Source organism: Balaenoptera ricei, chromosome 2 (genome assembly GCF_028023285.1).
Source record: "Balaenoptera ricei isolate mBalRic1 chromosome 2, mBalRic1.hap2, whole genome shotgun sequence".
NCBI lineage: Eukaryota > Metazoa > Chordata > Mammalia > Artiodactyla > Balaenopteridae > Balaenoptera > Balaenoptera ricei.
The window spans coordinates 62,318,375-62,343,844 of NC_082640.1; the positions used below are offsets into that span (position 1 = coordinate 62,318,375).

The following is a 25,470-nucleotide window of genomic DNA, read 5'->3' on the forward strand; positions in this document are numbered from 1 at the left end:
CTCCCACTATCACCATCACTAAAGTCAAGTTAGAGTCCCTTCCTCACAGCACCTCTGCATAGGGAAGGAAGAACTTAGATTGTTGGGACAGAGCCCCCACCCCTTACCACCCTCCCTACACACAGAAAAATATATCTAGAAGGGAACTAGGGTGTTTGGAGAACCTAGAACCTTTCGCCCTTAACTCTTGCTTGTCTACCTCTAATAGAACTGATCACACTTTGTTATCTAGTGATGATCTACTTTCCTCTCTCTCCATCTAGACCATACGTCTAATTCAGCTTCACATTTCTGCCAGTGCCCAGCTGATGCTCAAGCGATAATAGCAGCTAACATTTATTTGTTATGTACTAACGATTATGCTAGCCCTTTTCAAGAATTCTCAGGACAACCCTATGAGATAGGTACTGTCATTAGCCCCATTTTCGAGATGAGAAAAATGGGTCTTGGAGAGGTAACAGGTCCAAGAGCATAGAGTTCCAATTTACTATACCTCCTCTCTTGTTGAACAAGTTAATGAGTGAATAAATGTATGATGTCTCTCTCAGAGGGAAGTAGACAGATCCCAGGGGTCTTCAGAGATAGATGGGTGGAAAAGCTTCACGTTGGCGATATCAAATTCCATTCTTTCTTCAACAGTTCAGCAATGTACGAGGCTAGGCAGACAAGGAGGAGGCAGGACAGCCTCATGTTGTGTGGACTGCTCTCCTCTCAGGCTGCAGACAGCAAAGATCTCTGTGTGTTGCCTGTGATACTGTGATAGAATAACTGGCTCCTGGCGAGAGCTCCTAAAACCTTTGTAATTTCCTAAGCAGTAAGAGTACTAGGGGCATCTTTTGTTCTAATACTTGGTCTTTGACCCTGGTTCCTGACACGGAGCTCCTAAATCCCTTGGAATTTCCTGGGTGATCGGAGCATCTTTTGTCCTAATGAGGCAACTGTTGGTGGGCTCCTGGATAGCATCAGGATGGGGGCTGGTCACCAGAAAGACTAAGCCACAATTAGAAGCTTGGAACCTTCAGCCACACCTCCCATCTTACGGGGAAGGGAGAGATCGCATTAATAGTTGATCACGCCTACATGATGATGCCTCCATAAAAATACCTGAACTACTGGTTTAGAGAGCTTCTGCGTTGAACACATCTCCTTACCAGAAGGGTGGCAAACCCCAGCTCTACAAGGACAGAAGCTCCTGCGCTCAGAACCCAGACCTCACCCTATGTATCTCTTCAACTGTCCATTCATCTGAATCCTTTATCATCTCCTTTATTATATAATAAGCCAGTAAATGTGTTTCTCTGAGTTCTGGAAGCCATTCTAGCAAATTATTGAACCTAAGGAGGGGGTAGTGGGAACCCCGATTTATAGAGGTACAGGTGATGACATGACACCCGGACTTGTAATTGGCCTCTGAAGTGGAGGCAATCTTGTGGGACTGAGTGCTTACTTAACCTGTGGGATCTGACCCTAACTCCAGGTAGATAGTGTCAGAACTAAATTGAATGACACCCAGCTGGTATCAGAAAATTGATTAGTGTGGGGAAGAAAACTCCACGTCTGGTAACAGAAATGTCCTGTGTGACTAGTAAAGGGGAAACACGAGAGGTTTTCCTTATACTGCCCTAAAAGGGGTAGCCATGGGGGGGGCGGGGGGGAGGGTTACGGGTAAGTAGTTTCTAAGGCGACACAAACATAGATCCCTACCATTCCCCCACTTCAGGACATTTCCTGAAAAAATGTTGAGCTGGACCCTAAGAAAAGTGGATGAGGGAAATAGTAAAATATTTCCTAAATGCTTATCACCTGCTTGGTACTATGTTAGTGCCAGAAATACAACAGTGAGCAAAACAGATGCTACTTCTGCCCTCGTGGAGATTACAATCTGGTGGGAGGGACAGACATAAATAACCACCTTTACAAGTGTGTAATTACAACCTGCAATAGGTATTATGAGGGAAAAGCACGGGGTAATAAAAGAGCTTACGTTGTGGGGGAAGAGTGCTCTAATCTATGGTGAAGAGACCACTCCTGAGCAAGGGGCCTGTAGGCCTAGATTTGAAAGATAAGCAGGTGTTAACTAGGGGTTGAGGAGGGCATGGGCTAAGAGCATACCAGGAAGAGGGAAAGGCCAGTACAAAGGCCCTGAGGCAGGGAGGAACAAGGGAAGTTTGAGGAACTGAAAAGCCACTAGGAGGGCTAGAATGCACAGTGGTGTGGGACGTGGTGGTGGGGTAGGCACAAGAAGGAATGGGAAGGATTGATAGGTGGGGCACAGATCTTGCAGGTCCTAGAGGCCAAACGAAGAATTTGGGCCTTCATGGAAAATAACTGAAGGATTTTAAACAGAAAGTTCCGTAGTAATTTTGCCCCCTTTGAATGGATCTCTAGTTACAACATGAACAACAATAGACCAATTAGCAGCTCTGTACTTGTCCAGGGTAAGGGATGACAGTGGCTGGATTCAGGGGCCGCAGAAATATACAAAGATATGAATAAATAACGTGGGTTTGCGAAGAGTGAATCAGCCATCTCCCCCATGCTTGATGGCTCTACTGCGGAACTCCCTCATTCACTTAATAAATGCTTGATGCGCAGGTTAATCCCAGCTCAGGCCCTAAACCTGTCTGGGCTCAGGGATCCTCATCCCTAAAACGATAAAACTTGACATCCGGGAGCAAGGCCTAAGAGAGGCAGGGCTCAGCTAGTGTGGGGGACAGGTGCACGGTCGGTTCTTCCGAAAAGAACCTCTCTGCTCGGTTCCTACCACCAGAACCCTTTCCTAGCTTGGCGAAGTCCTCTCGAGTCAGGAACTCCATTCCCCGCTCCCGCCGTTGGCTCGAACTTCTGTCCCCTGCCTGAACCAGTGCGTACTTCCCAAACTTGCCCTCCAAGAAAGCAAAGGGGTTAAGTTTCCAGCTCCACTTTGGGGAGTTCCCAATACCATGTTGGAACCTATCTGACCGAGAGGTAGTTGGCAACGGCTCCAGCCCCTCCTCTGTCTCCCAAATCCCTCGGGGCCTCCCCAACCCCTGAAGCACAGGCACAGCGAAAAAGCCAATGGAAGCGGAACGCCCTCCAGCAGCTCCACAGTGGGTTGGGCAGGAGGGCGGAGCGGACTTCTGTGATGTCACATGACCACGCCCCTCTGAGAGGACGCTGCGCCTGCGCCAGAACGGCTGCCTCGCTCCCGGAAGTGGAGGGTCTACACGCAGAGTGCTGCTGGGTCTGGGTGCCCGGAGGCAGAAGCGCTCTCGGAGCTTCCCCGTCGGTCCCCGACCGCCATGTCGTCTTTCGACACCAACCCCTTCGCGGACCCAGTGGACGTAAACCCCTTCCAGGTAGAGCCCTCATCTTACAGCGCTGTCTAGTGCCAAAGGCCGCCGCCCGGGCCTCTTCGCCAGAGCCGGGAGACGTGGCGTAGGAGGGACGGGCCGTCTGCCCAATGGGAGAGCGGGCTTTGAGGGCTGGCCTATCGTAGCGTCTGGGGGGCGGGACTAGCAGCAGGTGGAATAGCGGACGGGGCGGGGTGCTGTACTCCGGGAAGAGGTGGGACTGTCGAGCTCCCGGGACGTAGCCCCTCTAACTGGACACTGCTGGGGAAGGGGACTGGCGCATACACGATCAGGGAGACCCCCAGCTTCGGGGAGAGAAGCGACTTTACCTGAAGGGGAAGTGTGGCTACCACATCCCGCAGTCTTGGAGAGACACCAGCCTTGAGTCACTTTAGGAGAGGGGGTGACAGCAACATAATGAGGAGGTGGAACCCTCTAGTGGGACGGAGAAATGTGAGAAAATCCCAAGAACACCACCCCCCCGCAACATACACACAGCCAACTAGTCTATAAGGTATAGGAGAGCCCCTGAAATTTGTCAGGAAAGGAAGGCTGGTAACCCAAGCTGAAATACGGCCTTGATAACAATTTCACACCTTGGCCATGGATCTAGTTTGGACTGGGCTTTGGCTAGATGAGAGAGCCCAGGTTAGGGAGGGAGGATAAGTGAGGAGCCTCCGAGGGTCTTGAAGTGCAAGGAATGTTGGTCTGATGGTCCTGTGCATGGTGGCAGGGTAGTTGAGATGCACTGACCTATGAGCTGGCCTGACCTTTTGAACAATCGACCGGAGGAAGAAAGAGACTTCCTATTTAAAGCCAAAACTCTTCTGCCTTTGAGCTAAGAGCACAAGGGTATTCTTTTCCATGATGAAGGATTGGAACTCCTGTTAGCTCCAAAGTTCCTATGCCTCTTGTTTCATGTCTGCTCAAAACCAGTTCTAGGGAAGCTTGCTTGTGCTGACTGGTGATTTATGAGCCCTGAGCTTTCTGCTTTGTCAGGATGTCACCAGGCACATGAACTCATCCTGCTTGTACTTTATTTTGGTCATTGGCAACTTTAAGTTTCCTGCAGGTGTAGGGGAAGTTCTTGGAGGGGTCCTTCCTGCAACTCACAGCATGAACTTTCCCACCTTGAATCCCTTCAGGGGTTAGACAAACACGAAGGAGACTAGAATGAATGTCTGAGAGTAAAAATTTTGTCTCTTTCTTGGTCTCAAGGTGACTTAGCCACTGGGAGCCCTCAAGGCAAATTTTGATAGCTTTGTAACCTCAGGAAATTCCTGACATTCCTCATGTAGCTTAATGCTTCTTGAACTGTTTGGAGGACTATATCTCTTATGTAATGCAGTCATCTCTATTTGAGTAAAGAAAGAACATTTGCATTTTTTTCTTCTGCCAGTGTCTTCAGGTAACTGTTTTGCTTTAGTTATAAAACTTCTGTTTGATACTGGAGTTTGAGTTTTAGTAAGGATCTAGTAGCCTTTTGGTATGTGTGCTGTGTAATGATGTGCCTTTTTCTTTCTTCCTTTTTTTTTTTTTTTTTTGTCCTGTCAGAATCAGAAATAAAATGTCTGCTGCCATCTGACAGAGGCAGTCAGCTGTCCAAAGATGCAGAGAGCTTGTCCTTAGTGCTAGCAGTGGGACAAATAGTTGGCCTAAACTCTGCCCTGTATAAATAGCAGCTTGAAAGTCTTAAACCATATCTCCAACCCCAGAAATGATTGTGCAAACTGTGGTAGAAGTAACTTCTGCATTCAAGCAAGACAGTCTGTCCATCAGGCAGCCCCAGGATATGGCAGGACAGGAAGCAGCTGTGGTCCTGTAAAGAGCAATAGCTGGAGGGGAAGCCTGTGTGGGAAGAAGAGAGCTGGCTGGCTGCGATTCTGCTCCTCCTGACCCTGGGCTGGGTTTTTCCTCTTGGCGCACAGCTGTGTGGGGAGAAAGAGCTTTGGGTGTGAGGCCCCAGATCTCCTTCTTCTGGAGAGCTGCTCTCCCTCTCCTTGTGATGGTAGTGTCTGCTTCCCTGACTGCCAGAGCTGGGACATTGGGAGAGTGCAGCCCTTGGGTGACTGGGTGTGAACCCAGCTTCATTTACCTAGGGTGTTGGCACAGAGCTCAGGAGAGAGCAGGTGGAGAGGAGATAGGCTCAGAAACTGTCACACCTAGCCGGCCTTCAGAGCAGAGTCTTTTTTTTTTCCTCCATGGTGGTTTACAAAAATATACTTAGTGTTCGGAGTCCATGGTTGACTTTTAGAGCTGGAACATCCTCAGAAATCTCTTCTAACCCCTTCAGTTTAGAGATGAGGAAACCAAGAACCCAGGGAGGATGGGACATACCAGAGTCACCAGCTAATTTGAAGCAGGAAGGGACTCAGATCCAGGTCTCATTCTCAGGACAGTGCTGTTTTAAAGGTTTTAAACTGCCTTGGCGTTATTGAGGCCAACAAATTAATATTAGGTAAGCTTTTTTGTTGTTGTTCAGTGGATGGCGCTGGAATAATATGGATTGTATTGTGCTTTTTTTTTTTTTTTTTTTTTTTTGTGCTTTTTAAGATGGTACTGTAATGCAGCATGTGTTCTGAGTAATACCAGTCCTGAAAGGTGCTCAGGGTTCTGTGGTCCAATAAGTTTAGGAATCATTTTTCTTGAAAGTTGACCAGGCTTTTTAGTTTGTTAAAGGCTCCGAGAAATGCTACAATAAAGATGTTTGCTCAACTTTGTTTGACCCAGCCTTTCTCAAAGTTATTCAACCACAGAATCCTTTTTCTGCTAACTCTTGTAATATCCCCTGAAGCTCCTGGTGTGCCTTTAAGTTGACTTCCTTATAAATGTTCTTTAGGTATACCCTACTCTCATCCCCATCCCGAACTGTGGGCATGGGTTTTTATGATCCCCTCCTTGTGTATAGTTATAGTGGGATTATTAGAAAACTTCCTGCACAGTAACACTGTGAGTGGAAAGTTGTCACAAGAGTGCAGAAGAGGTTTTACCAAACTCCTAGGAGGAAGCAGGAAACTGCAAGCCAAGTGTGGCTGATTTCCCAACCTCCACTGGCACTCCCTAATCCCTCTGTGAATTATGGCACATCTGCTTTGTACCATCTGGGTATGCAGGTCCTTCTTTCCAGCATGTCTGTTGCCAAAATTTTCTCAGGAAGTCTTGGGTGATGAAGAGGTTGAGGGCTACAGGTAGGCATTGTACTCCCCGTTTTCTTTTTCAGCAGTCCACTAACAAGCAGCTCACCCAGGCAAATGCCTGGGCTGCTTTCCTACTTGGCGTATCTGCCAGGTTACCCCAGGCAGTCGGCGTTGATCTCAAGGAGGGGGAGTGGACTAGCTGGTGGTGCTGAACAGAGAAAGCCTTTCAGCGTTCATGAGTTGCCAAATCACACCATATCACTTTCACACGTTGCCTCCTTGCAGTTAAAAGATAATCTCAGTGGTGTGGCTGCTTCCAAGGATTTAAAACGTTTCTCTCCTGTGGGAGGAGAAAGTGGTGGCAGAAACGTGATTTGGGTGTGAACAGAGTTACATGAAGTTCCCTGCACAGACACTGAGGGCTTTGTCACTTCCCAGAGAGGGTGGGCTCCAGCTTGACTGTACCTTTGGGAATTCTCAAAACCACCAGTTGGACCTGGTAGAACTTTGCTGTGGAACAGGAGCATTGTCTCGAGAAATTTGAAAATGGCAAGGTTCATATAGTTGAACTGATCCCAGACAGCTGCCCAGATGGGGGCAGGGGGTGAGAGAGGTGTCCTTGACTTTATGGTTGGCGCCTGGAGCCAGGCTGGGTGTTCGAAAGCACTAGGCCAGAGACACAGCTGAACTCTGACCCTACACTATTAAGTTTTCTTTGGAGCCACTTGGTGTAGGATGATCCTGGGTTCAGAGAAATGGTAATATTTAACCAGGGCAAACAAGGGGTACCTGCTGCTGCTTCAAGAAAAGAGTGCCGTGCACATTAATTAGCAAGGTGTGACCCGTCCAGCAGTGCTCCTTTGAGATGCTGACATGTTTTTGCACATAACTGAGCCACTGCTGCTCCAAGATCCTGTGCAGGTGACCAAGATAAATGGGCACATGGCCTGTCAGAGCTTGTAATCTGGCAGGAGAGCTAAGAAATGCTCACTGATCATGACAGCATGCCGTGGTGCGTAAAGGGCAGTCAAAACTTGCCAAAAGGATCTGTGAGGGATCTGAGGAGGAACGAGGCAGAGTCTCGTGGTAGGAAGGGCTTGAGCTGAGAGCAGAAAGCCTGGCATATGGTAAGAGAAGGTATCTCAGGTGAAGGAGCGCCAAGAACTTAAAGTCGCTTCCACGCACTGTCACCCCCGCAGCCCCAGGCGCCTCCTCACTCTTGGATCCTGTGGTCTCTCTGGGAGCCATGGGCCCACGATATGTCTGCTGCTTGTGATGCACAAACTCGTTTGGCCAGTCTCTCTTGAAATTATCTCTGTCCTTGGCCTCTTTACACTGGTAACTCTCACCTCCTTCCGTCTGTTTTGTCTTCCTGTCTCATACCTTTAAGGGTGTCCTGGAGTTCTGTCCTTGACTTTGTTCTCACTGTATACCTTTCCAAGTAAGTCCTCCCACTTTTATGGCTTCAGAATAGCATCTGCATACCAGTGGTCCCAGATCTATAACTCTAGCCCTCACCCTTCTCCTGAGCTTCAAACCAGTACTTCCAACTCTCACCTGGACATTTCTACCCATTCCACCCAGATGCATTTTTTTTAATTAATTAATTTTATTTATTTTTTGGCTGTGTTGGGTCTTTGTTGCTGCGTGCTGGCTTTCTCTAGTTGCGGTGAGCAGGGACTACTCTTCATTGCAGTGTGTGGGCTTCTCCTTGTGGTGGCTTCTAGGTACGTGGGCTTCAGTATTTGTGGCATGTGGGCTCAATAGTTGTGGCGCATGGGCTCAGTTGCTCCACAGCATGTGGGATCTTCCCGGACCAGGGCTCAAACCTGTGTCCCCTGCATTGGCAGGTGGATTCTTAACCACTGCGCCACCAGGGAAGTCCCGAGATACATTTTATACGTCTCTCCAGTGCGACTCAGTACTTTCTCAGATCCTCTCCCCACTCCCACACACCTGCTCCTGAAAATCCTTTTCCTCTTCTCCCATGACCGCCTTGCTCAGTGCCACCCTCCCCTCCCCTCCCCTCCCCGTTTTGTCCTGCAGTAACTCCATACTTCGACCATCCCGGGGAGTGGCTGAGCCTGTGCCATCTACCTGAGAAGGGTCTCTGGAGCCCGTACCCTCTTCTCCATCTCCAGAGTCATCCCTTAGTTCAGGCCTTATTATCACCCACATGGATTCTTGTGTCCCAGCCAGTCTTCCCACCACCCTCCTTCCCCACGCATCACACTCTCCTCACTGCTGGCAGAGGTGATCACTGCTCACAATCTCTAGTTGTCCACGTTGCCCACAGGGTGAAGTCTGAACCCCTGCAGTCCGGCCTAACCTCTTCTTCTAGGCTGGGTCCCTGGTGCTCCTCTCTCTATATACGCACTTCGCCCCACTGCCTCCAGAAACTTCTCCCTGAACACACGCAAGCTCTTTTTAAAGATGCTGTGTCTTTGCAAATGCTGTTCTTCTCTCCCTCTTTAGTGCTTGCTAAATTTCTTTCCTCTCTCAAGATCCAGCTCAGATGCCACCTCAGTGAAGCCTTCCCTGAGTCTCCAGACAGCTTCCTCACTCCCTCCTCTGCGAGCCTATTGCACTTGCCCGCACCTTGTTCAGCATTGATCACGTGCTGTCACTTCTTACCCTGGCTTCTGTTGTGTTCTCTGTGCTATTTGCTTCTTGGGGGCAGGAACCAAGGCCTTTTCTTGGTGCCCTTGCCCTGTGCTGGTGTGGAATGGTTTGTGTAGGGAGTAAACAGACTGAGGTGGAAGGAGATGGCGGGGGCTCCGTTTGATTGAGGACAGGCTGTGCCGAGAGAAGAGCTGGTGCCAGGTCAGGGAGGGCCTCGACGCCAGGCCGGGGACTTAGACTCACTTTTTTGGGTGCTTCTGTACATCACTGCTGTGGCAGGGAGGGAGGCCCCAAGGTGCGTGTTGCTTATTTGGTGGGTTCTCAGGCTCTCTCTTTTTTTTTTTTTTTAAATTAATTAATTAATTAATTTATGGCTGTGTTGGGTCTTCGTTTCTGTGCGAGGACTTTCTCTAGTTGTGGCAAGCAGGGGCCACTCTTCATAGTGGTGCGCGGGCCTCTCACTATCGCGGCCTCTCTTGTTGCGGAGCACAGGCTCCAGACGCGCAGGCTCAGTAATTGTGGCTCACGGGCCCAGTTGCTCCGCGGCATGTGGGATCTTCCCAGACCAGGGCTCGAACCCGTGTCCCCTGCATTGGCAGGCAGATTCTCAACCACTGCGCCACCAGGGAAGCCCCCCCTCAGGCTTTCTTTTTAAAAATAAGTGTGTACGTGGTGTACGTGTGTGTTTAACATAAACATAACATAATCCCATTATAGAAAATTTGTAAAACAAAGTAAATCATCCATATTTCTACCAGTCTTTTGCAACCATTGTTATTTTGATGTGTTTTCTATATGAGTACTTCTGACAGAATCGTCATTTGATATTCATATAACCAAGCCTTTTCTCTATTGCTGCCCTGTGTTCATAGCTGTGATTTTTAGTGGCTGTTTAGGCCATTGAGGGGATGTGCACCAAAATGTACTTGTGCTCGCTGTCACTGGATATTTAAGTCATTCCCTGCTTTTTTCCCCCTGTTGTAAATACTGGTGCAATGAATACATTTGCAGATACAGATTTTTACATATTTTCATCATGTTTCCTTTGGATGGCTTCTCAGGCTCTGGCTCACAGAGTGCCAAGGTTAACTGTGGCTCTTTGTACGCCTGGGACCCAGCCAGCCGATCTGGGGATGACTGCCCCTTCTTGTTCTATGACACACAGCCTTGTCGCTGAAGCAAATAGGACTTCACAGAGGTTCCAAAGTATTGGTGACTCTCTGCATCCCGGAGAAAATGGCCGAGTTTCTTTTAGTCCACGAGGTATTTATTTAATGTGTTTATTCGGAGCCTGAAATAAATCTTACATTGGGAGCCTGGGTGGAGTGTAGGGTGGGAAAGCAAGGAAGAGTCACAGTAAACTCGAGCACAGCCAGGACCTGGGAGATGCATGGAAAGGGGTTGCCAAACTAGTGAAAGCAAGTGTGTTTTTCAAGCCCCTTCCCCGGCAGAGTTGCAGCCTAGCTGTGCTGCCTCTTTTTCTCAGTCCCTCACACCCCAGCTCCACGGAGTGTTCCTTTGCCCTGCAGCTGTGGTGGCCTGAGCTTACCGACTGGGCCTTTGCTCCCCTTCCTCCCCTCCTCTTGGAACCGTGCCTTTCTCCAAGCCCGCCTGGGCCTACTTTCCCCTCCCCTCCCCTCCCCTCCTGTTTTTACTCTCGTGCTGTGTGCACGTGTCTCAGCTACCAGATTTTGGTCTCCAGAAGGGCAAGAGCTGCGTCCTTTTCCTCTTGGTGTGTCCCTCACAATGTTTGTAACTGCTTGCTGAATGAAAAGAACTGAGATCAGGAGCGTTCTGTTTGTTATAAATTCAGTAAAGGGCATTAAACAGTTTGAGTCCTTTGGGCACTGAGGGAGTGTCAGGTTACTTCTTTGTAGTTGAAACTTAGCTTTTACCATGCTTTTAAATAACTACTTGACCCACTTATGAGCCAGCTGATGCTGGGTGAGTGGGAAGGAAGGTTGCTGCTGTTGACTTCTTACTTGTGACTTGCAGTAAAATCTGAGGGTCCTCATTCAGGCCAGTTAGTGTGGTCCTTACTTGTAAGATTCTCTGCCTGCGTCCTACCAGGGGTGTTCACCAGGAAAGACTGCTCTGAAGTCCGGGAATAAAGAGCCGAGCAGAAGCAGTCGTCCCAGTCACTTACGGTGCCCTTGTCAGCATCCCTCGACCCCTCAACCCCACGTTGACTGAACACCTTCTGTTGGTCAGCCCCCAAGCCAGGCTTTGGGGACGCACTGCCCACTCAGGTTTACCACTCGTGTCTTTGGAGACAGACAGACTTGGATTCAAAATTGGGCTCAGGGACTTCCCTGGTGGCGCAGTGGTTAAGAATCCGCCTGCCAATGCAGGGGGCACGGGTTCGAGCACTGGTCCGGGAAGATCCCACATGCTGTGGAACAACTAAGCCCGTGCGCCACAACTACTGAGTCTGCGCTCTAGAGCCCTCGAGCCACAACTACTGAGCCCACGGGCCGCAACTACTGAATCCCGCGCACCCTAGAGCCCGTGCTCCACAACAAGAGAAGCCACTGCAATGAGAAGCCCGCGCACCGCAACAAAGAGTAGCCCCCGCTTGCCGCAACTAGAGAAAGCCCCAATGCGACCATAACTAACTAACTAACTAACTAACTAACTAACTAACTAACTAACTGACTAACTAACTAACAAAAACAAAATCTGGCTCAGCCACTACAGTCCCTGAGGTCTTGGATGAGCTACTTCCCCTCTCTGAGCTGGGGCTTTCTTCATCTGCATACTCCTCCCTCACAGGATGGTTGTGAGGTTGAATGAGGAGGTGCGTTGTAGCTTTTCTCAGCCAGTGCTGCTCAGCTGAGCTGTGGAACACAGAAGCTGAGTGGAGCTAGTGTTTTCTCCATTCTCCCAAGGATGGAACATAACCAGGACTGTTCTAGATGCGCAGGAGAGAAGTCAAGTCATTGCAGACAGTGGATTCCTTGGGGCAGTGGGGCTTAATTCTGTCGAGGAACCAGGTTGAAAAAGAACCTGGTAGAACCTTCTTTTCTGGTGGCTTGACACAGTGGCCAGTTCTGGGATGACTAGAATTCCACAGTAGCATCGCTGTGTGATGAGCCTGGCACATGGTAGACACTCAGTAAACGTCTGCTCCCTTGTCTGTCCCTCTTCTTCCCTCCCTTTCTCACCAGGCCTCAGCCTCTCTTGAAGCCATATACATCTTTCAGAAAGAGCCTAGGTCTCCTCAGGTGGAAAGTACCCGTGTCTCCCAGAGTGTTCCAGGCTCCTTTTCCCAGGCAAGGTGCTTCTGGGCCCCAGGGCTGCTGCTGTGATGCAAGTGGCCCTCCCCTTCTGTGTGCCCTAGCATTTGGGCAGTACCTCCCGGAGAAAGCAGAGGAGGGCCTACAGCATCTAGCACTTACTCTCAGACATTACCTGAGCTTCTGCTTGCATCAGGCTCTCTTCACCAAGCACTAGGAAGCCAGAAATATGAACTAGATCCAGAAACACCTGGCTGCAGAGTTTATAGCCTGCTAGAGGAGACAGGATTTGTTTGTGGTGAGCCTGGTGAGGGTCCAGGGCCAATTTTTTTAAGATTTTAGAGAAAGGAGGAGGGATCACTATGGATAGGGTAGTCAGTCCCCCTGCCTCCCAGAATCCTCTTCTGGCTGACCTTGGTAAAGGAAATGACATCTCTTCATGGCTCTGGAGGCTGCCTGTTAAACATGCGTACCACAGCCAGGCATGTACGCTGGCTCCTGAAACTGCTGCCAGAGCTGCCCTGCTGTCCTTGTCCTGTAGTGACAGACTCAAGTTCCTTGGACAGTGGATCTGATTTCAGTGACTTCAGCTCACTTTCTCTGCTGTGGCTTGATGTCTGCAGAGTCTGAAAGGGGAACAGATACTGAGCCCCAGTTCTTTCATGCAGGAAGGCAGCTCAGTAATTCTGGGAGAAATCTGCTAGATGTTCAGCCAACAAATAACCTCAAGGCCAGTTCCTCCAACTTCAGGTGGCCTCTCAAGCCTCACCTTGTCACTTTGTCCAAGTTGCAGGAGCCACCAGGCAGGGATGGTGTCCAGCAGAAAGGACACAGCCACACTGCCTCTTTGCAGAGGAGACTGGGTGAGGTGCAGAGGACAAGGACCATCCAGAGACGGGAAGTGAGTTGGGGCTGGGCTAGGCCCTGGGGCCCTGCAGACACAGGCTCACCTTCTAGGAGCTGATGGCCTTGGTAGGAAGTTAGTGTGTGTGAAAAAGGCACGTTTGGTGCTGACCCCTGGCTCTGTAAATGTTCAGAATAGCGAGCCAGCTCCCATTTTGAGACCTAGGACAAGTACTGCACTGTGGCGAATATCCGTTTCCACATCTAAAAATTGAGGGGTGGTTCTCTGAGGATCTGTCTATTGTTAACATTGTGTTTAAGAATCCAATCTATGGAGGCTTCCTGCTGGAGGGGAAGCTGGGCATGAAGGACAGGAGCATCCGGACCAGTAGTGAGGGACTAGGGGTGAGGTGTACAGACAGGGGAGCCTAGGTGAGGCCTTATAACGGGGACCTTGGCAGAGTCTGGTGGCAGCTGTTTCCCCCAGAGGCATCTCTGTCCAGCTGGACCTGACTCCCATACTATTTTGTATGGGGAAGGGGAGGGAGTGTACAGGAGCTCTGTTGGGTGAGGGGCAGGATGAAGACAGCCCAGCCTCAGGCCAGCACGGAAGCTGCTCTGGTGGAGAGGGTGGTGGAGATCCCTGCGTGAGGCCCTCAGCATGAAGGGTTGGCCTCGGCAGAGATCAGATGGGAAAGGGAAGATTGAAAACTCGGGAAAAGGCTGTGTTCTGAGGACATTTTTGCATTTTCTGAAAAGAATCTGGGAAAAAAAACCCCAAAACAATTTCTTGGCTTTTCATCTGAGTCCTTCATATCTGTATTCCTAGCAAATGTGCATGATTTAATAAAATTAGCACTGGCAGCCAGCAGCATGTTTTTGTTCCAGAATCTTAAACTGTCCTTTAAAAAATAAGAGGAATAAATGTTTTCTGTAAAATAATAAATAAAACAGTACAGAGAGGTTAGAAAGTGAAAAGTACGTATCCATCCCCGCCACCTCATTTACCCGCCTTGCCCACCTGCTTCCCCTCCAAAAAACAAAACAAACCCTCCCTGGAGGTGAATACTATAAACCATTTTAAATTTCTTTCTTTTCTCTTTTTTTTTTTTTTTTTTTGGATCTTCGTTTCTGTGCGAGGGCTTTCTCTAGTTGCGGCAAGCGGGGGCCACTCTTCATCGCGGTGCGTGGGCTTCTCACTATCGAAGCCTCTCTTGTTGCGGAGCACAGGCTCCAGACGCGCAGGCTCAGTAATTGTGGCTCACGGGCCCATTTGCTCCGCAGCATGTGGGAACTTCCTGCACCAAGGCTCGAACCCATGTCCCCTGCATTGGCAGGCACATTCTCAACCACTGCTCCACCAGGGAAGCCCTCTCTTTTTTTTTTTTGGCTGTGCTGCGTGGCTTGTGGGATCTTAGTTCCCCGATCTTAGTTCACTGGCTTGAACCCGGGCCCCAGCAGTGAAAGCGCCAACTCCCAACCACTGGAGCTCCAGGGAATTCTCTAACCATTTTGAATTTCTAAAGGGCACTAATAGGAACATGTGTGGTGTCTATTCGCATGCCTCAGAGTGTAGACCTTGCTCTGGGTCTCTTCCGGGAAGTCATCTGGGCTGAACTGCTCCGTTTCCAGAAAGGGAGAAGCGATTGCAGCTGTGGTGTGGCAGGGGCTGGGCACAGGAGCCTTCGGGAGAGGCTTTCCAGGGCACTAGGAAGGGCCATCAGCAACCTCACTTCAGCCAGGTGTCCCTGGGAGGGGCCGAGAGATGGTGATCTCCCCCTTCCTCACCAAGGTTCTCCCTTTTCCCTAGCGTCTAATGGCTCTTTTTCACCTTCTCAGGATCCCTCTGTGACCCAGCTGACCAGTGCGCCACAAGGAGGCCTGGCTGAATTCAACCCCTTCTCCGAGGTTGGTGAGCATGCCCTCTTTCTGAGTCCCTGGGTCCTCTGGGTGGTGCTGGCATCTCTGGGGTAAGGAGACTTGGCAGAGACAGAAACAGAAAAGCTGCAGTCCTCAAAGGGACAGTCCTAACGTGAACTCAGCGGGGTGGGGTAAGGATGAGGAACTCATCCATTCTCCCCTTGGGATCCATGATCTGGGCGCCTCCCGGAACAGGGCCAGGCAATGCTGGGGAGCTCTGGATCCAGCAAGGGTCTGGGTTAAGCATCACATCACCCAGAGCCTGAGGCTCGTTGGCCAAGAAGCTGCAGAAGGAGGCCCAGGGCAGGCCCAGAGGGAGTGCCCGTCACAGGCAGGGGCATATCACTCACCCTGCTGTGGGTTTGTCCCCACATGGCCAACTAGTGGAGGCCCACTCACCTCCCTCCTCTGATCTGCCCCATGCAGACAAATGCAGCGACAACGGTTCCTGTCACACAGCTCCCTGGGCCCTCGCAGCCGGCAGTTCTCCAGCCCTCAGTGGAGCCAACACAGCCAACCCCCCAGGTACTGTTGACAAGATCCCTCTGACCACTCCTTTCTAGAAAGGGACCAGTAGCTGAGCCCTGAGATTGAGGGGTGGGCAGAGGGCTTTCATCCCTGGCTCCCCTTTCAGGGCCCTCTGGATCATCTCTTGGAAGTTGGTCACTTGCAGATGGAGAGTCTGCTCTGCTAACCTATATCCTCTCCCCCCACCCTACTTCCACCACCCAAAATAAGCTCTACTCACCAGGCCAGGGTCCTTGGTGTCAGAGAGAGCATTTGCCTCTTTTGTGCCATTCCACATCCTCCTTGGGCCTTTGGTTTGTTCTCTCTTACGCAGGGCCCAGAATCTCTCTTCTCTCCCTCTCTCCCTCTCTCTCTCTCCTCCTTCTTTTTTTTTTAACCTCATTTATTCCTGCCCACCTTCCTGTTTTCCTTTGTCCATTCACCAAATACTGTGAATCTGTCTGCTTTGTGCCCGACACTCCCCTCCATGCCTCACTGCCCTACCCCACGCTCCTCACTGCCCCCGGTGAGCATGGCCCACAGTGGAGTTGTATGTTGCAGCTCCTGCTTAGACAGGCCAGCAAGTTCCTGCCTACCAGATTCCCGGCAGTGAGCGAGCTCTCAGAGAGGCAGATGCTACTAGGAGGAGATAGTATTCTCAGAGACAGCTACATGCGAAACCTTCCGAAGGTAGGCAAAGTATAGATGAGCAAGAGTGAGGGCAAGGCCCCTGGAGCCTGCCCAAGCTGGGCTGTGGACTCTAGTGGGCCCCAGGCTGCTCCTACCGTCTGACTGGACTTGCTCTGAACGTTCTGCCCTGCCTGGGCTCCTGAGCCCCACCCATGGCCCTAGAACCCTGTGGAGGTGAGGCAAGGCTTAGAGGCAGGGGTGACTTTCCTGTTCGGCTGGGTGGTGGGCCGTAGGGACCTGGTCCTACTCAGCTGATGTTGCAGACTTGGGAGAGGAGGCTAAGCCCCTCCACGTGGTCTCGGGTGGTCAATTCTTCCGCCCCCACTGCCTGAAGTTTACCTCCTGAAGGCAGCCTTAGCTCTTTGGAGAACGCCTTTTGGAGAGAGAGAGAGCGCGCACGGGCGCAGCTACGTATGTACAGGTATGCCTGCCTTGTTATCCTGTGAGATGACCTGTTTGATACCTACTCCCTAAAGAGGACTGTAGACTTCAGGAGGAACCAGGTTCCAACAGGAGGAGCAGGGCCCTGGGCTGGAACACCGGACCCAAGCCCAGCTGTATTCAGCCTCACGTGTAGTCTCCTAGCTGCCTCACTCAGATGCCCGGCTCTGCCTGGAGAGGGATAAAGCTTGGACTCTTCATGCCATGAAAGCCAGGCGAAGCAGGGCCAAGCCTAAAGGGCTGTCCTGGGTTATACTGGGTAACAGTTCAGGTGGACCTCTGGGCAGCTCCTGGGGGTGGGGCGGGGGGGGTGCTTAAACATAGATCCCCGAGGCTCTGGGTACCCAAGGCTGCGCTCAGGTATCTCCCTTCCCCTCGCACTGCTGGCAGGTTTGCACTGTTTCCCCTTCACATACACACACATACACACCCCCGCCTCACCCACCCACCCACCTACACTCTTCAAGTGAGGTTGGGTCTCTGGGTTTCTGGCTGTAGGTTAGTTTCTAGTGAGGTCTTTTTCCCTTTGCCATTACTCCAGAAATCACTTTAACTGAACTTTGCCTGGACTCCAATATGGGAAATAACCCTAACCCTAACTCAAGCTCAGGGATGAAGGGGAGAGAAGAGCCCTGGTAATGGCTAAGGAGCCAGAGGTGGTATAGAGGCGGTAGGGGGCAGGTCACCTTGGCCTCGCTACAGTGGTCTCAGGTACCCAAGACACCCTGGGGCTAGGACTGTGGGCTCTCCCTGCATGGGGGCAAGGCCCCTCTGACTTCTGCTCATGCTGACACTGTCTCACTGTCTCTTGTGTCTGGCCACCCGCCACCTCCTCTGTTCCCTCCAGGCTGTGGCCTCTGCAGCCCAGGCGAGCCTCCTCCGGCAGCAGGAAGAACTGGACAGGAAAGCAGCTGAGCTGGAACGCAAGGAGCGGGAGCTGCAGAACACTGTGGCCAGCTTACACAGTAAGGGAGGCTGCCGTGCTTGGCTTAGGGAGTTCCCCGAGCCCTCTTGTTCTGGGGCAGCCTCGGAGCTTTGCTGAGCTCTTGTTCATCTTAGAATGGCGTTGGCCCTGGGGAATACCAAGTAAGGTGGAGGTCAGGAGACTTGCCATGTAGTCCTAATGGATATAGATTATTTCTGCACTCCTTCCCAGCTCTAGAATTCTTAGATAGAGTGGGGGCACTGGTCCCAGGACTCCTTACTCATGATGATGACCCTTTGCGCTTATGGTCTGGTTGTTACTGAAAATAATCACTTAGGCTGTTGAGCTCTGTGTTTCCCAGTACATTTGGGGTCCATTATCTTTGAGCTCATGGGTGTTTGTGTCCCATCACCCTTTTCCCATCCCACTCCGTATCCGTAGACCCCGAGCCCCGCCTGCTGGCGCCGCTCTGGGAGCCCTGGTTTGGCCCATGAACGAGGCCAGTGTGTGCGTTCCGCCAAGCTGCTGCTGAGGCTGGGCTCACCTCCTCACCTCTTTCCACACAGTGAGAGAGAACAACTGGCCGCCCCTGCCCATGTGGTGCCCTGTCAAGCCCTGCTTCTATCAGGATTTCTCCACAGAGATCCCTGCCGACTACCAGCGGATATGCAAGATGCTCTACTATCTCTGGATGTGTGAGTCCCGCTCCTGCCCCTTTGAGCTCCAGGGTGAAATGGGCTGTGACTCGAGAGCCCTATCTCTGCTCTGGCTGCTCCTCCCTGGCGGGCTCCAGCCTTTCTCAGTGCTGGGCTGGGCTGGGGGGTGCCTTCTGCCCACATAATTGGCCTTCTACAGTCTGCTGCCTGTCCTAGGAACCTCCCCTCAAGGGCCAGTCCAGACCATGGATCAGGTAGGGTGGGACTAGCTGGAGGCTTCTGAGTTCCTGCAGAGCTCACTGCGCTAAAGGACCCTCCTTAGGTGAAGGCCTCCCCTCCCCACAGTCCCCTCAGCTCCTAAGAGTGAGGATAAAAGACTTCCTGTAGCTCCATTGTGGGCTGTGCAGGACCAGGGGAAAGAGTTGCTGAGAGAAAGACTTCATTCCCCAAGGGTCAGCCCTTGGGTCTGCATCTGCCCCTCCACTGCCACTCCTCAGATACCTAGGCTGTCCCTTCGTCTCTTAGGAACTTGGTTTGGTCCTTGGTTTTAAGGTCGCAGAAAACCAGGATTTGGGAGCTAACCCTGCCAGTGTACAGACCGAGGTCCTCTAGTATTTCTTCAGCTGCCCTCATAGCCTGGACTTCATTTCCTCTGCAGGGGGTGGTTTGCCTTGTTGGGGAAGCCTTCAGTCACCTTGGTACAAGCCTCTCTCTCTCTCCCCTCTCCTTCCCCAGTGCATTCAGTGACTCTGTTTCTGAACCTGCTTGCCTGCCTGGCCTGGTTCTTAGTCGACACCTCCAGGGGAGTAGACTTTGGCCTCTCGATCTTGTGGTTTGTGATCTTCACCCCCTGTGCCTTCCTTTGTTGGTACCGACCCATCTACAAGGCTTTTAGGTGAGTGGGGCCGGGGCAAGGGGTGAGTGTATGGCTGGCATCCCCGGTTGCAGGCCACGGGCCATAAGCCCTGGGGCCCCATCCCGGTCTTAGAGCAGAATGGATTGGTGGGGAAATTCACTTTCCCATTTCCACCCATAGTGAGAGCAGACAGGAAAGCTGTTTTCCTCAGTTGTACCTGAAGTCTGCTCTGGGCCCTGTCCTTGGACTAGACACAGGAGACCTAGAGAGGAAATCAGGAGCCTTACTTGCCATCCCCCTGCTCCCAGTTTGTCTGGTTCGGTGGGATTTTAGTCACTGGGAAGAGGGTGTGCTTCTCTGATAGAAGTGGGACTTTTCTGATAGTCAGACAGAGTCTGACAGAGTCGGATAAGCTCTCAGTGGCTTACCCCTCCATGCTCGTTTCTGCTCCTCCCCCATCTCCCCAGTGAGTCTTGAGCATCGCTGAGTGCCAGTATTTGACCGGTTGACCTAGAGTCGATTCTGTGGACATGAATGAATCCACCTCACACCCCGCTAGGGCTTTTAGAATTGTGCCTCAGAGTTGATGCTTTCAGGACACAGAGCCCAGCAGGCCCCTGGAAGAGGGGGCGGGGCAAGTGGCTGAACCCTCCCATGCACTCAGCAGGTAAAACCTGCACTCTCACTGTATTCTAGCCCTCCAGGACACCGAGATGGAAGTACTCAAAACACCAGTTTTGTCTGATATTCCCTACTCCCCAAATACCTTTTCTTCCGCCCAGGACTACAGTTTTATTATAAAAGATTTATCATTTTTATAACAGGCTTAGATTTTCTTCCCTGTTATAATGCAAATAAGTACTCCAGGAAATGGACTGTTAGGCTGTTTACATTGTCTTTGGGGTGAGCAACTTTATTAGTTCTTTGAGGAAGGAGTCAAGCACTGACCCCTTAAATTGGAAGGCAGTGGAAGGCAAGCCCTTTTTGATTACGGTGGTGAGTGCCTGTGTCCTTATGGACAGTGTGGCTGGCCCACTGGAGCTCTTTCTACTAGCATCCTACCTCGTGGCTCCTAGTGAGGAAGGTGTCATAGCAAGTGAGGAAGGCTGAGGAATGAGCCCCAAACCCTCTTGTGACTTCTCATTTCCCCCTCTCTCCACAGGTCCGACAACTCTTTCAGCTTCTTCGTGTTCTTCTTTGTATTTTTTTGTCAAATAGGGATCTACATCATCCAGTTGGTCGGCATTCCTAGCTTGGGGGACAGGTGAGAGCTGGGGCAGCACAGAGGGAGTTGTGCCCTGTTTCTCTGCTCCTAGAAAGCCCCTGCAGATGACCCATCTTCCACCATGGCAGGGAGAGGGGACGGTGGGTCAGCTGGGGTCTGCCTTCGTGCCCCCGTCCACTTCTTCACTGGTAACCTACACTCACTGTCTTGCCTTGCTCACCACTTTCTGGGGCATTGTGAGTGGATTTGGCCTGAATCCTAGGCTACCAGGGCTGTGTCCTGCCCTGGGTGGCCGCCTCTTCCTTTTCTCCTGCCACGCCCTCCTAGAAGCTGGTGCTACTCTCACAGGCCCCAGACAAGCCCTGAGGTTTGGGCAGCTGCTGATGGGTGTCCTGGCCTTTGCAACCTGTGAACTGTGACTTTTTCCAGAGGCCCTGTCATCTCAGGAGATGGAGCCCTTGCCCCTCGTGGATCGGCTCCTTCTGGCTGCTCTCCTTGAGCACAGCTGGCTTGAGTGCCCTGGCTACTGCAGTCTTCAGCTCAGAATTAGTCTCAGAAAGAAAAGCCGATGGCTGTTGTTTTCCTTTCTGCTCCAGTGCACAGGGAACATTACAGAAAGGTCAGGCTGGCACTTGGCTGAAAGCCTGAGCCTGGAAGGGCTGTACTGTTTTGGTCCCCTCCCTCCAGTGTGGAGCTGGCAAGTCCAGAGTGGTGGGGAGGGGTGACTCAGCTCGCACTAGGAGCAAGTGCACGCTGCCCTCCTCCCACCCCTCTTCCTTCTCACCTTGCTGTTTCTAATCTGGCCCCTTTTCTCTTTGACTGGTGACCCAGTTTCATTACTCATTACCCTAAGTGAGGTCCTGGTAAAAGGCTGTGATTAATAACTGCTGTTTATACCCCGGACTGGGAGCCAGAAGGCTTGAGTTCTGGTCCTGGCTCAGCCCCTCACTGCCCTGCCTGGATGAGCTCTGCAGCCTCCAGCCTCCCAGTGCCTTTCTCATCTCACCTCAGAATCCCCCCGATTGGGTGGATATAATCCCCCCTCCCTTTTCTGTTATTGATTGTAAAATACACATAACATAAAATTTATCATTTTATTTACCACTTAAACCATTTTAAAATGTACAATTCAGTGGCATTTAGTACATTCACAGTGTTGTGCAAACATCACCACTGTCTAGTTTCAGAACATTTGTTTCACCCCATAAGGAAACTCCATGCCCATTAAGCAGTCATTCCTCATTCCCTCGTTCCCTTGTTCCCTGAGCCCCTGGCAACCATTGAACTGCTTTCTGTCTCTCTGGATTTGCCTATTCTGAACATCTCATATAAACGGAATCATACAACATGTGGCTTTTTTGTGCCTGGCTTCTTTCACTTAGCATAATGTTTTCAAGGTTCATGTTATTACTTCATTCCATTTTATGGCTAAATAATGTTCCACTGTTTTTGGAGATACTGCATTTTGTTTATCCACTCATCGCTTGATAAACATTTGGGTTTCCACCTTTTTGCTGTTGTGAATAGTGCTGCTGTGAACATTTGTGTACAGGTTTTTGAGTACCTGTTTTCAGTTCTTTTGGGTATGTATCCGGGGGTGGAATTGCTGGGTCATATGGTAATTCTGTGTGTAATTTATTGAGGAACTGCCAAACTGTTTCCCGCAGAGGCTGAACCATTTCACGTTCCCAGTAGCAATGTATGAGAGTTCTGGCCCCTCCATATCCTCACCAGCACTTGTTATTTTCCTCTTTTTTTTCCTTTTTTCTATTATAGCCAATCGAGAAGTGTGGTAATTCATTGTGGTTTTGATTGCTGTTTCCTGAATGATTGTGATGTTGGCCATCTTTTATATGCTTGTTTGGCCATTTGTATATTTTCTTTGGAGAAATGTCTATTCATATCGTTTGCTAATTTAGTAATTGGGTTGTCTATTGTTGAGTTCTTTATATATTCAGCATTGTAGCTGCTTATCAGATATAAATTTTTTCCTTTCTGTGTGTTTTTCACTCTTGATAGTATCCTTTGATGTACAAAGGTTTTAAATTTTGATGAAATCCAATAGTTTAGTTATTATTAGGTTTGAGTTAATTTTTGTATGTGGTCGAAGTAGGGTCCCCCTTCATTGTTTTGCATGTGGATATCCAGTTGTCCCTGCACCATTTGTTGAAGAGGCCATTTTTTCCCCATTCAGTGGTCTTGGCACACTTGTCAAAAATCAGTTGACGATTGGGATTTCCCTGGCAGTCCAGTGGTTGGGACTCCACGCTTCCGGGGAACTAAGATCTCACATGCCACGCAGCCAAAAAAAAAAAAAAATCAGTTGACAATAATACATAGGTTTGTTTCTGGACTCTCAATTCTATTCCATTGATCTATACATCTGTCCTGATGCCAGTACCGTACTGTCTTGATAGCTATAGCTTTGTAGTAAGTTTTTAAATCAGAAAATGTGAGGACATCCCCTTTATAGATGAGGACACTGGGGCTCAGGAAGGAGACATGACTGGCTGGAGGCAGAGGGGCTGTCCCTGAGCTGCAGTGGGAGGAGCTGAGGTGAGGGGATGAATGTAGTGGGTTGGCCAGTGGTCCTCCTTCCCAGAGGGAGGGCCCTCAGGAGTGAGCAGCCAGGCTTTCCATGTCCCCCTAACCCCCAGAGCAGCAGGAAAAGGCTCTACCAGGGCTATTCCTGACTGTGAAGGCAGCAGCCACATCCTCCCTTCCAGACCTCACATGGCCCAAAGATTCCCAATGGGCAGTGTGGGGCCTGATGGCCTTCACAGAGGCCTGGCCTCTCACAGGCCAAGGGTTTCTGGCCCACAGGGCTCTGTGCTGCAGGGAGATGCCTGGGCAGTGTTCAGCACACAGTGGCCATTTGGAGAAGAGCCCCTCACGGTGAGCTCTGGGGCCCAATCCCACTACACCCCCTCTGGCCTCTTCCTCTGTTGCAGTGGTTGGATCGCAGCCCTGTCTATACTGAAGCAAGACTTGGCTGTGTCGATCATCATGATGGTGGTGGCTGGCTTCTTCACCCTCTGTGCCGTGCTCTCACTCTTCCTCCTGAAGCGGGTGAGTGGTGGGTGCTGGGCCAGCTGCAAACCCAAGGAAGCAGGCACCTCTCTCCTGCCTTCTCCATGGGGGTGTTCATCACTACAGCAGTTGGGCCTCCTGGGTCCTCAAAGGTCCAGCAGCTTCCTCCAGGGTTCTGGGTGGGAGGTCAGGCAGGCTGGGGTTTGTGGTGGCTCCCTTGGGAATATAACCTGGATGACTTGGTTCCTGGTGGCCCACAAGGCGGGGCTTTTCTCACCACAGCCTCTTTCCGCAGGTGCACTCCCTGTACCGCCGGACGGGGGCCAGCTTCCAGCAGGCCCAAGAGGAGTTTTCCCAGGGCATCTTCAGTAACAGGACCTTCCGCAGTGCCGCCTCATCTGCTGCCCGAGGAGCCTTCCAGGGAAATTAGTCCTCCTGACTCTCTTCCTCTGCCCTGACCTTTTCTCTCACCTGCCTTCTGAGCTGCACTTCCCGTGGGTGCCTTAAGCAGTGGTTATGCCCAGCACAGACCTGGGGAGGGTCTTGCCCGTGGCTCTTCCTCCTTCCTCAGCAACCAGCTCTCCCTTCCACCTGAGGAAAGTGGAGGGAGGGACGGGGACTGTTTTTTACACAAGAGGAAAAAAAACAGCTGTCTTTCCTTCTCTGGTGGTGGTTTGGTAGGATTTTTTTGTCTCTCTGGAAGCAGCGGGACTGAAGTTCTCTTCTCCCTGCACACATACACACACATGTACTCACACACATACAGACACACATATAAACAATTGGGGTCACTGGCTGCCCTGGGCCCACCCCAGCTGGAGTTTTATTTCTGCTGGAGTCCTGAGATTCCACTCTTTCCCCAGCAGGCCTGGCCTGAATCTGGTGTCACAGACCCAGCCTGTGGCTCCCACAGTCCTGCCCTTCTTTCCTGCCCAGGCTTGGGTAGCCTCCTAAGGGCTCCCCTTTAGATGAGCTGCAGTCTGAGCTCTGTTGCTCAGATCACTGGGGTGGTCTCCGGGCTTCCAGAGCCTCTGGCCTGGTTACCCCAGCCTCTTTCCTGCCTCATGTTTCTCACAAACAGTTGCATAGCCCTTTAGGCCCCCTGCACCCTCCCAGTGTGCCCTCTGGGGCCCTTCCCTCTTTAGACTTACTGAATGTGCAATGGGGTTGGCAGGGATTTGCGAATTGAGAGGGATAGAGGACGCCGACCCAAAGTTGTCTTGGCCAGCCTTTGGCTGTCTTCTAGGAAGGTGGGTTTGACTGTTTGGTTGTTGTTTATTTGGTCCTGTCTGTTTTGATTTCTTCTCTTCCGGAGAGATAGCTGCCTTTTCCCTTGGCCTCAGACTCTACCCCACCCCTGCCCCTCACCATCAGCAATATCTAGCTTGTATGACTCATAGGGAGGGCAGGGGGAATCATTTCAGAACTGCATCCTTCAGGCCACCTTTCTGAGGGTTCCAGACTAATCCTCTAGGGTTCTCCCATACTCCCAAGTAGAGTCTAGGTCACCTTCCACGAGTCCTGGGGATTCCCAAGGAGGTGTGTCACTGTGATGGGTGCTTAGGAGTTCACGGTTAAAACCTGTACCCTGTCCTCCAGAGGCAGTAGGAGTTGGTGGGTGGACTGAGGGGACTTCTCAAAAAGCTGGCCAACCTGCTACCCAGAGACAGCCCTCAGGCTGCCAGCTTACACAGCCCCAGAGCCACTGAATGATAATGGTAGTGACCAAGGTTTTGTAAACTCCTTTCTGGTATGTTTTTCTCTGTGTACAAATGTATATGTTATGTCTCAATTTTGTCCTTAAATAAAAACAAGACATTTTCAGACAATACTGGTCCTCGGGCTTCCCTGGTGGCGCAGTGGTTGGGAGTGCGCCTGCCAATGCTGGGGACACGGGTTTGAGCCCTGGTCCGGGAGGATCCCACATGCGGAGCAACTGGGCCCGTGAGCCACAACTGCTGAGCCTGCGCGTCTGGAGCCTGTGCTCCGTGACGGGAGAGGCCGCGACGTGAGAGGCCCGCGCACCGTGATGAAGAGTGGCCCCTGCTCA

At 51.1% G+C, this 25,470-nt stretch overlaps 1 protein-coding gene across 2 annotated transcripts; it reads left to right on the plus strand.

The window, feature by feature from the left end:
* Nucleotides 1-3,176: 3,176 nt before the first annotated feature.
* SCAMP2 (secretory carrier membrane protein 2) lies at nt 3,177-25,249 on the plus strand. 2 transcript variants are annotated; one of them, XM_059912761.1, is made up of 10 exons: nt 3,177-3,338; nt 15,010-15,078; nt 15,517-15,615; nt 16,159-16,287; nt 17,576-17,693; nt 18,220-18,348; nt 19,045-19,204; nt 20,328-20,429; nt 23,342-23,459; nt 23,716-25,249. In XM_059912761.1, the coding sequence occupies exons 1-10, from the start codon at nt 3,282-3,284 to the stop codon at nt 23,848-23,850; spliced, it is 1,116 nt and encodes a 371-aa protein (XP_059768744.1). In that variant the 5' UTR covers nt 3,177-3,281; the 3' UTR covers nt 23,851-25,249. The 2 variants fall into 2 exon arrangements, with proteins under 2 accessions (XP_059768744.1, XP_059768743.1); XM_059912760.1 differs by lacking the exon at nt 16,159-16,287.
* The last annotated feature ends 221 nt before the right edge of the window (nt 25,250-25,470 follow it).